Source organism: Mus musculus, chromosome 2, assembly GCF_000001635.26.
Source record: "Mus musculus strain C57BL/6J chromosome 2, GRCm38.p6 C57BL/6J".
Classification (NCBI taxonomy): Eukaryota; Metazoa; Chordata; class Mammalia; order Rodentia; family Muridae; genus Mus; species Mus musculus.
Genome location: NC_000068.7, coordinates 87,434,120 through 87,445,782, shown reverse-complemented (window position 1 = coordinate 87,445,782; position 11,663 = coordinate 87,434,120). Strand labels below are relative to the sequence as shown.

The 11,663-nt window shown below is 37.2% G+C and overlaps 1 protein-coding gene across 1 annotated transcript; it reads right to left on the bottom strand.

Annotated features, from left to right (window-relative positions):
* Positions 1 to 10,337: 10,337 nt before the first annotated feature.
* On the bottom strand, positions 10,338 to 11,294 carry Olfr1124 (olfactory receptor 1124). The gene has a single exon (NM_147028.2). The coding sequence runs from the start codon at positions 11,292 to 11,294 to the stop codon at positions 10,338 to 10,340; it is 957 nt and encodes a 318-aa protein (NP_667239.2).
* Between the last annotated feature and the right edge of the window lie 369 nt (positions 11,295 to 11,663).

The window sequence follows — 11,663 nt, the reverse complement described above, 5'->3', positions numbered from 1 at the left end:
GGATCAATCAGCTTGGAGACGAGTTCCATCCAGAACAGCTTAATTAAACCAGCCAGTCAGACTTCAAATAAAGTTAGGAAGAATGAGTTTAATCTGCAGTAAGTTTCAGAGGTTGAAACATTTTAGGCCCAGGCTAGCTGACAAAGGCTGGAAGCTGAAGCCTTCAAGGCCTGGGCTTGCTGAGGATTAGATTGTATGGAGTCTATAAGCTTCCACACCTAGGCTCAGGGATACAAAGAACATAGAAGAAACTACTTAGGGCTCAGCCCAAGCCATATAGGTTATTAAAGGTGTAAAGGTATTAAAGGTGTATAACTGTCTTATCTCAGCACTTCATCTGAGGACATAAAAGTGACATTTACATTTCTACCTGTCTCCATGTATGTGCTTAGTGTTGCACATTATGTCTTTTTTCTATCCCTTTCTCAGTGAGATTCACACATGGCCCTTGCATAGCTTCTTTGGGTTTGTGGACTGTAGCATGGTTATTATTTACTTTGTGGCTAATATCCACTTGTAACTTAATACATATCATGTTTGTCTTTCTGGGTCTGGGTTACCATACTCAGAGTGGTTTTGTTTGTTTGTTTGTTCATTTCTAGCTTTATCAATTTTCCTGTAAATTTCATAATAACATTGGTTTTAATAGCTGGATATACTCCATTGTATAAAAGTACTACAATTTATTTTCCATCCTTTTGTGGAGGCACATCTAGTTTATTTCCAGTTTCTGGCTACTATGAATAAAACTGCTATGAACACTGTTGAACAAGTGTTCTTGTGGCATGGTTGAGCAACTTTTGGGTATAACCCCAGGAGTGGTACAGCTGGGTCTTGAGGTAGAGCTATTTACAATTTTCTGAGAAAACACCAAATTGATTTCTAAAGTGATTGTACAAGTTTGCACTCCTATCAGCAAGGGAGCAGTGCTCCCCTTGCTCAACATCTTTACAGCATGAGCTGTCCCTGGAGATTTGGAACTAAGCCACTCTTATCAGTGTAAGATAGAATCTCAGAGTCGTTTGCATTTGCATTTCCATGATGAATAAAGATGTTGAACATTTATTTAAGTGCTTCTCAGGCATTCAAGATTCCTCTGTTGAGAATTATCTTATAACATCTGTACCCCATTTTTAAATTGGGTTATTTGGATTTTTTTTTTTTTTTTTTTTTTTTTTTTTTTGCTGTCCAGTTTCTTTCACTTTTTATATATTTTGTATACATGCCCACTGTCAGATGTGGGATTGGTGAGTATTTTTCCACTTCTATATGCTGCTGTTTTGCCCCTTTGATTACAGAGGCTTTTCATTTCTACAAGGCTCTATTTATTTATTGGTCTTACTGCTTGTGCTATTGGTGTTTTATTCAGGAAGTTTTCTCCTGTGCCAATGCGTTCAAGACTATTCCACAGTTTCTCTTCTCTCAGGATTAATGTGTCTGGAATTATGTTGAGGTCTTGGACCACTTGGACATGAGTTTTATTCAGGGTGATGGAATGGGTCTATTTGCAGGGGCATGCCCAGCTGCCCTGAGCTGTCTGCAACCTCCCTTCTGAACTCCATTTTCTGGCCACTGCTCTGCTGGCCTCTTTAGGTCCCACAGAACAAGGAGATCTAGGTTCATCTACACTAAGTACCTTTAGTCCAAAGCTGCCACAGGAGTCATGCTTAAGAGGGACAGGGGAACATCAGGTTAGGCCTTCCTTCTGGATACCTGCTACACCATGACTGAGATTCTTTTTTCCATCACTAGTCTGTTAGTGATGCTTGCAATTGTAGTTACTGTTGGTTTTCCTAGATTTACTGACTCCAGGATTTCCATAATTCATGTGTGTGTGTGTGTGTGTGTGTGTGTGTATTGCTACTTCTTTTTTCATTTTCAGTACTTGAACAGATTTATTCATTTCCTTCACCGGTTTGACATCATTTTCTGGTTTTATTTATTTATGAGATTTATTAATTTCATCTTTAAAGGTCTCTATCATCTTCATAAGATTGAACTTAAATCATTTTCTTGTGCTTCATCTATGTTAGAATATCCAGGACTTGCTGTAGCAGGGTAGCAGGGCACTGGCAGTATTATATTGCTCTAGTTGTTGATTTTTTTTTTTTTATGCTGGCCTGTAGCTATTTGTATTTTGGTGTTATTATATGTTTTAGGCTCTGATTTTGTTAAATGGATATTTTTTTTCCATGTTTTTTCCCTTTGTTTTTTCTTCCTCCCTGTTCTTCTAGCCTGAGTGGTCTTGGTCTCTAGTGAATAGCAAGTCTTCAGACCCAGTATGGTGTCTCCCCTTTGCTGTTTTGTTACATATAGGATCAGTGGAGTTTTTGGTGCTAATGTTACCTCTGCATTCCCTAGATGCTGGCCTGTGGTCCCTGATGCCAACATGGCAGGCCTCTAGAATAGCAGGAAGGTGTGGACTGAAATACGAAGCCCATGTGATGAGGTATGGTTTATAGCTTCTGGATGTGCTTTAAGGGAAGTTGGTAGGTATATGGGATAAGGCATAACATAGGGTCTTTATGTAGTCTCTCCTACTTGTGTGACTTAAGGGAAGGCAGGACTAAGGGAAAGAGTTATAAAGTAGAATATGGATCCCAGAAGATGATATCTCATATTATCATCTTAATAACATTTATTTTATTTAATAGTAACACTTATCACACATAAAACTTCCTCTTTAATGAAACATGTATTGTTCTTAATACATACAGCCATGTGTAATAGAACTATATACATCAGGGCTGGAGAGATGGCTCAGTAGTTAAGAGCACTGTCTGCTCTTCCAGAAGTCCTGAGTTCGATTCCCAGCAACTACATAGTGGCACACAACCCTCTGTAATGCAATCTTCTGGCATACAAGCATATATTCAGATAGAACACTTGTGTATAAAATAAATAAATAAATAAATAAAATCTTTAGCCCGGGCATGGTGGCACATACATTTAATCCCAGCACTCGGGAGGCAGAGGCAGGCAGATTTCTGAGTTGGAGGCCAGCCTGGTCTACAAAGTGAGTTCCAGGACAGCCAGGGCTATATAGAGAAACCCTGTCTAGAAAACAAAACAAAACAAAACAAAAATATTTAGTAAAAAAGAATGTTATTTCTCTACCCAAGGCCAGAGTCACAATCATAAACCTTAAAATTCCTTAAAATAAGAAATACATACATTTAAATATATTTTTCTTTTTTCCAAATAAATTGTTTTTATGATTATCATGAAGGGGTGTTGGACTTTGTTGAATGCTTTCTCAGCATCTAATGAGATGATCATGTGGTTTTTGTCGTTGATTTTGTTTATATAGTAGATTATGTTGATGGATTTCTGTATATTGAACCATACTTGCATCCCTTGGATGATGCCTTCTTGATCATGATGGATGATCATTTTGGTGTGTTCTTGGATTCGGTTTGAAAGAACGTTATTTAGTATTTTTGCATCAATATTCATAAGGGAAATGGTTATGAAGTACTCTTTCTTTGTTGCGTCATTGTGTGGTTTAGGTATCACAGTGATAATGGGTTCATAGAATGTATTGGCTAGAGTACCCTTTGTTTCTATTTTGTTGAATAGTTTGAGGAGTATTGGAATTAGGTCTTCTTTGAAGGTCTGATAGAACTCTGACTAAAACCACCAGGTCCTAGCCCTTTTGGTTAGGAGACTATTTATGACTATTTTCATTTCTTTAGAGGATATGGGGCTGTTTAGATCATTAATCTGATCCTAATTTAACTTTGGTACCTGGTATCTGTCTGGAAAATTGCCCATTTCATCCAGATTTTCCAGTTTTGTTAAATATAGGCTTTTTTAGTAGGAGCTGATGATTTTTTTTTTTTTTTTTTTTTGGATTTCCTCAGATTCTGTTGTTATATCTACCTTTTCATTTCTGATTTTGTTAATTAGGATACTGTCCCTGTGCCCTCCAGTTAGTCTGGCTATGAGTTTATCTATTTTGTTGATTTTCTCAAAGAACCAACACCTGGTTTGGTTGATTCTTTTTATAGTTCTTTTTGTTTCCACTTGGTTGATTTCAGCCTTGAGTTTGATTATTTCCTGCTGTTTACTCCTCTTGGGTGAATTTGATTCCTTTTGTTTTAGTGCTTTTAGGTATGCTGTCAAGCTGCTAGTGTATGCTTGCTCCAGCTTCTTTTTTGAGGCACTCAGAGCTATGAGTTTTCCTCTTAAGACAGCTTTCATTGTGTCCCATAAGTTTGGGTATGTTGTGGCTTCATTTTCATTAAACTCTAAAAAGTATTTAATTTCTTTTTTTTAATTTTTTCCTTGACTGGGTTATCTTTGAGTAGAGTGTTGTTCAGCTTCCACGTGTATGTGGGTTTTCTATTATTTATGTTGTTATTGAAGATCAGCCTTAGTCCATGGTGATCTGATAGGGTGCATGGCATAATTTCAATATTTTTGTATCTGCTGAGGCCTGTTTTTGACTGATTATATTATCAGTTTTGGAGATGGTACCATGAGGTGCAGAGAAGAAGGTATATCCTTTTGTTTTTGGATGAAATGTTCTATAGATACCTGTTAAATCCATTTGTTTCAAAACTTCTGTTAGTTTCACTGTGTCCCTGTTTAGTTTCTGTTTCCAGGATCATTCAATTGATGAGAGTGGGTTGGTGAGGTCTCCCACTATTATTGTGTGAGGTTTAATGTATGCTTTGAGTTTTAGTAAAGTTTCTTTAATGAATATGGATGCCCTTGCATTTATAGCATAGCTGTTCAAAATTGAGAGATCATCTTGGAAAATTTTACCTTTATTGAGTAAGAAATGTCCCACTGTACTGGCTAATTTTGTGTCAACTTGACACACCTGGAGTTATCACAGAGAAAGGAGCTTCAGTTGAGGAAATGCCTCCATGAGATACAACTGTAAGGCATTTTCTCAATTAGTGATCAAGGGGGAAAGGCCCCTTGTGGGTGGAACCATCTCTGGGCTGGTAGTCTTGAGTTCTATAAGAGAGCAGACTGAGCAAGCCAGGAGAAGCAAGCCGGTAAAGAACATCCCTCCATGGCCTCTGCATCAGCTCCTGCTTCCTGACCTGCTTGAGTTCCAGTCTTGACTTCCGTGGTGATAAATAGGAATAGGAATATGGAATTGTAAGCTGAATAAACCCTTTCCTCCCCAACTTTATTCTTGGTCATGATGTTTGTGCAGGAATAGAAACCCTGACTAAGACACCCACCTTATCTTTTTTGATAACTTTAGGTTGAAAGTTGATTTTATTCGATATTAGAATGGGTACTCCAGATTATTTCTTGAGACCATTTGCTTGGAAAATTGTTCTCTAGCCTTTTATTCTAAGGTAGTGTCTGTATTTGTTCCTGAGGTGGGTTTCCTTTATGTAGCAAAATTTTGGGTCCTGTTTATGTTACCAGCCTGTTAGTCTACTTTTTATTTTGGGGAATTGAGTCCATTGATATTAGGAGATATTAAAGAAAAGTCATTTTTGTTTCCTTTTATTTTTGTTGTTAGAGTTGGAATTCTGTTTATATGGCTATCTTCTTTCAGATTGTTGAAAGATTACTTTCTTGCTTTTTTTTCCGAGCTTAGTTTCCCTCTGCTGTCACCTGAATTTTTGATCTTAGCCATTCTGACTAGTGTGAGGTGGAATCTCAGGGTTGTTTTGATTTGCATTTCCCTGATGATTAAGGATGTTGAACATTTTTTCAGGTGCTTCTCAGCCATTCAATATTCCTCAATTGAGAATTCCTTGTTTAGCTCTGTACCCCATTTTTTTTATAAAGATTTTATTTATTTACTACATGTAAGTACACTGCAGCTGTCTTCAGACACTCCAGAAGAGGGCCTCAGATCTTGTTACAGATGGTTGTGAGCCACCATGTGGTTGCTGGGATTTGAACTCCGGACCTTCGGAAGAGCAGTCAGGTGTTCTTACCCACTGAGCCATCTCACCAGCCCTCTGTACCCCATTTTTAATAGAGTAATTTGTTTCTCTGAAGTCTAATTTCTTGAGTTCTTTGTATATATTGGATATTAGCCCTCTATCAGATGTGTGATTTGCAAAGATCTTTTCCCAAGCTGTTGGTGGACTTTTTGCCTTCCCAACATTGTCCTTTGCCTTACAGAAGCTTTGCAATTTTATGAGGTCCCATTTGTTGATTCTTTTTTTTCTCTAAAGATGTATTTATTATTATGTGTAAGTACACTGTAGCTGTCTTCAGACACACCAGAAGAGGGCATCACATCTCATTATGGATGGTTTTGAGCCACCATGTGATTGCTGGGATTTGAACTCAGGATCTTCAGAAGAGCAGTCAGTGTTCTCAACAGCTGAGCCATCTCTCCAGCCTCCATTTGTTGATTATTAATCTTACAGCACAAGAGATTGTGTTCTGTTCAGGATTTTTTCCTCTGTGCCCATATTTTGAAGCTTTCCTCCTCTGTAAGTTTCAGTGTATCTGCTTTTATGTAGATGTCGTGACTTGAGATTTGTACAAGGAGATGAGAATCCAACGATTTGCATTCTTCTACATGATAACCACTACTTGAGCCAGTATCAGTTGTTGAAAACACTTTTTTTCACTCAGTGGTTTTAGCACCTTTGTCAAAGATCAAGTGACCATAGTTGTGTGGGTTTATTTCTGTGTCTTCAATTCTATTCCATTAATTTTCCTGCTTGTCACTGTACCAATGCCATGCATTTTTTTTTTTCTTTTATCACATTTGCTCTGTAGTACAGTTTGAGGTCAGGAATGGTGATTCAAGCAGAAGTTCTTTTTTTTGTTGTTGTTGAGAAATGTTTTTGCTATGTTGGGTTTTCTGTTATTACAGATGAATTTGGAAATGACTCTTTCTAAATCTATGAAGAATTGAGTTGAAATTTTGATGGAGATTGCATAGAATCTGTAGATTACTTTCCACAAGATGACCATTTTTACTATATTAATCTTGCCAATCCATGATATGGGAGATCTTTCCATCTTCTTAGATCTTCTTTGATTTCTTTCTTCAGAGACTTGAAGTTCTTATCATAAAGATGTTTCACTTGCTTTGTTTGAGTCACAGCAAGGTATTTTATATTATTTGTGACTATTGTGAAGGTTGTTGTTTCCCTAATTTCTTTCTCAGCCTGTTTATCATTTGTGTAAAGGAAGGCCACTGATTTGTTTGAGTTGATTATATATCCAGCTACTTTGCTGAAATTGTTTTTCAGGTTTAGAAGTTCTCTGGTTGAAATTTGTTGTTACTTAAGTATACTATCCAATAAGCTATAAATAGTGATATTTTGACTTCTTCTTTTCCAATTTGCAACCCTTCTACCTCCTTTTGTTCTCTAATTGCTATATTTAACAGGTAAGGAGAGAGTGGACAGCCTTGTCTATTCCCTGATTTTAGCTCTACCACCTTCAAATCACAGGACCCTTCTCTCCCCTGCTGCCTAGGTGAGGAGCCAGACATTTGTGCTGCCTCTGGCAGCCTGTAAAGGGCAAAGTTATCTCTCCCACATTCCTAAGCAGGGAGAGGTGTCAGGGCTAGCTTATCTCAGCCATTTGATATCAAAATGGACCCAGGTTGCAGCCCAGACCATAGATATCCACATGTTCTTTGATGGTAACATGGGCCATGGAAAATGCCATAGCCCCCTGCAATAGCAGGGTTAAGGACCCAGATGTGGCCTTTCGCAGCAGCATCGGAGTATATCAGTATGGCCTCAAATGGTAGCACATTGTCCTCACAACCCCTCTTCATGATGCAGAAACCATTTCTCTCACCTTTCTCTCCCATCTCTGTGGAGAGCCGCGATAACATTCACCATCACAAGATGGCACCAGCTTCCGCTGTGCCAGCTCGACCTTTTTTCAGGAAACAAGCTGTGTGCGCATGTGCAAGAGTATGTTCCCGCCAAGTCACAGCCCATACCGGGGTGTAAGCATGAGGTAATGAGCAAGCAGTCAATCGGGTGAAAAACAGCGTCCTTTTGGGGCTCTGCGTCTTCCTCTTCAAGATGCAATAAACGCTTTGCTGCGGAAGGATCCTGGTGTCCCTTGTGCGTTCTTGCTGGCGAGACAATAGCGCGGGACACATCTCTCCACCACATTCCTACTCATCTTAGCCTTCCTTTCCTGTGCAAGCTGGAGCTAGAAGGTCTCTGGATATCTTCAGACTGAGTTTTGTTCTAGTTTTATTTGCTTCATGCTGTTAACCATTGTACTACATTTTAGTAGTACCAGGTACTGCTCTGTCTGAAATTATTGATTTATTCATTTTTCACTTTGATGTCACCCACGGTAGACTTTGTAACACTTGGTATTTGGGCAACTCACCCATATTTCTGCTGTCTTTATTCAGAAAAGCAGTAACACATTGTGTTCTCTAGTCTAACTTAGGAATCTATGAATAAATAGGTTTCGAACTGGCTGATTTCCTGGACTGACAAAACCTTTTCAAAGCACATACAAGTTTCACCATATGTCGGATACATAAATCTCATTGATAAGTCACCATGTGTCTGAATTTACTTCACCACAATGCAAAGTATATCTTAGGTAATAACAAAATACTAAAAATTCAGGTTTAACTGTATAAATAAGAAGATGGAAATATCATTAAAATGTCCACTAAAAATCAGAAATATACCCACAGAGTCTAAGAAAAATGACAGGGTAAACAAAGACATGCAAATAGACAAGGTAACATATAAGGGGACAACCTCATGGCGCTTTATGCGTAGACAAAGAGGAAACTAACGCATGCTAAAAGCATGAGAAGTAGTCTCCTCAGATGAATGGTAATCACATTATTGTCCAATACCACATGGAGAGTTCCATAATTGTACAAGTAAGTTTATATGAACTGAACAATTTGCACATATGTATACATATATGATATACATGTATATGTTATGAGTGTATGTGATGAGAAATAGAAGTTATGAATTAGAATAACAGGCATATATAGGAATGGGTGGAGAGAGGAAAGAAGCGAGGACATAGGAGGGAACATGGTGTAAAGGTAGTCTAATTTCAAATAAAAATACTTAAAATGATGGTTAATGATATCTTCATTTACAACAAATGAAGATTTACTAATTGCTTTTATTTAAGCCATATGTAACAATGGACACAAGAAACAAACTCATGTAATCATTTTAATATTTGACGAATAGACTTCAAACCAAAATTAATCGGGAATTATACACTATATAACATATGTTAAACAAAGAGAAATCCACAAAAAATATATCCCATCTCTAACCATGTATGCAAGCAAAACAGGTCACTGAGATTCACTTCTACAGCTACAATCACATAATGACCTTATAACAGTGAGAGCAATGATCTCAATTCTCCTTACTTTCCAAGATGCAGATCATACTGACAAAACTTAAATAGGGAAATGCTGGAACCAAATGACATCATAAACCAAGTATACTTAAATTATAATTACAGAACATTTTACAAAAACACCAAAACACCAAAAAAAAAAAAAAAAAAAAAAAAAGAAAAAAAGAAAAAAAAAAAAAAAACAACAACAACAACCAAACAACCAACCAAACAAAAAAACCTTCCTCACAGCACCTCATGGAACTTTTTCTGAAACACTGTGTATATGTGTGTTTGTATCCCCTGCCTCTGTGTATGTGTGTTTTTGTGTGTATGGGTGCATTTGTGAGAAAATGTATCCTCTAGCACTTGTCTGAAGATCAGAGGACTACTTGAAGGGGTAGGTTCTCTTCTGTCATATTGTTGGTTCTGGGATAAGATACAAGTTATGAGATTTGACAGCAAGGGCCTTTATACACGAAATAACCTTAGAGACACAAGAGATCCAATTGAAACCAATTTTATTATGTGATAAAATCATTCTAACTGAATGTGGAAATGAATTATATATAATTTTTAGTAGTTAGTATTTAAGAATATGTGTTAAAATAAAGTCAACTGTATCATATATTTTGTTTTGAGAATGATGTTTCACAATAAATATATATGTAAAAATGAAGTATTTTTAACTTGGTAATATATATTACTTAACATAACTAAGAGATATGTGTCTCTCAATATCACAAATAAATTTTATTTTCGTGTAATCACATATAGAAATGGGTAAGATACATAATTGAAGATAGATATTTCTGCAAACTTAGACACATACAAAGGTATACCTCTAATATAATTCATATTATATTTTCTTTCTTTTTTTTTTTTTTTGGTTTTTCGAGACAGGGTTTCTCTTTTAGCTCTGGCTGTCCTGGAACTCACTCTGTAGACCAAGCTGGCCTCGAACTCAGAAATCCGCCTGCCTCTGCCTCCCGAGTGCTGGGATTAAAGGCGTGCGCCACCACGCCCGGCTCATATTATATTTTCACAAATTGTTTGCATAAGAATTTTCTCAGTGCTATTGTGACATCCTTGTTTCTTAGACTGTATACCATGGGATTAAACATAGGAGTCACAACGGTATAGAAAAGAGAAAGAACTTTATCTGTCTCACCTGAATGACTACTATTGGATCTAAAATATGTAATCATACCTGATCCAAAGAATAATATCACTACTGCAAGATGAGAAGAACAAGTAGAGAAGGCTTTGGCTCGACTTTTGGTTGATGATAGCTTTAAGACTGTAAAAATGATTTTGCTATAGGAAAATACTATTAACAGGAATGGAAACAAGACAAATAAGAAAGCACCTAGGAAAACCATCATCTCATTGATAAAGATGTCTCCACAGGCCAGGTGAAGTATTGGGGGAATGTCACAGAAGAAGTGGTTGATCTGGTTGGAACCACAAAATGACAGAGAAAAGATATGTGATGTCTGCCCTATCTGAATTGGGATTCCACTTATCCAGGAGCCAATCACCAGTTGTGAACACACCTTTTGGTTCATAACTAGAGGATAATGCAGGGGGTTACAGATAGCAACATAACGGTCATAGGCCATCACAGCCAGCAAGAAGCATTCTGTGGCTCCCAGGATAAGAATGCAGCACATTTGTGTAGCACAGGCAATGAAAGAGATGGTCCTTCTTTGTGTTCCAAGGTTGAAGACCATTCTTGGAAGAGTAATTGATACATAACATATCTCTAAAAAGGAAAAGTTACCAAGAAAAAAGTACATAGGGGTCTGAAGAGCAGAGTCTACGTTTGTGATTAGTACAATGGTGCCATTGCCTAATAGGATGAAACAATACATAGCAATCAATAGTCCAAATAGAACCCACTGGAGATCAGGAACATCTGAAAATCCAAGAAGAACAAATTCCTTCAGATTGGTTAGATTTCCTTCTTGTGGTTTTTGTTGATGGTTCATCTGTGAAGTAGATTCAGTCAGTGTGGGTTTTCACTTTTCCTCTAGTGTGAGAGGCTTTTATTCTAATATAGAGTCACCCTGAATAATTTTACCTACCTGATATACTTCATCTACTATAAAAGTACTGCAGATTACAAATTTTACTGTCAGTGATATTAGACCAAATGTATTATGGCTGTATAGGTTTTCTAGAATGCTTTCAAAATTAATGTTAACTTGCCTCTGTCTACAGATCAGGGTATACTCTGAACTATGTTCCAGACAGCAGAGGCCTTGTAACTATTAGAAACCACTTATGGCACACAAACCAACAGATTTTTTTTTAAATTTCTGATATCATTCATCACATATCCTGACAATCTTTTCATT

Bases quoted from the DNA above. Each gene is read 5' to 3' on its own strand.
- Olfr1124 (NM_147028.2), bottom strand. From the start codon at position 11,294: ATGAACCATCAACAAAAACCACAAGAAGGAAATCTAACCAATCTGAAG.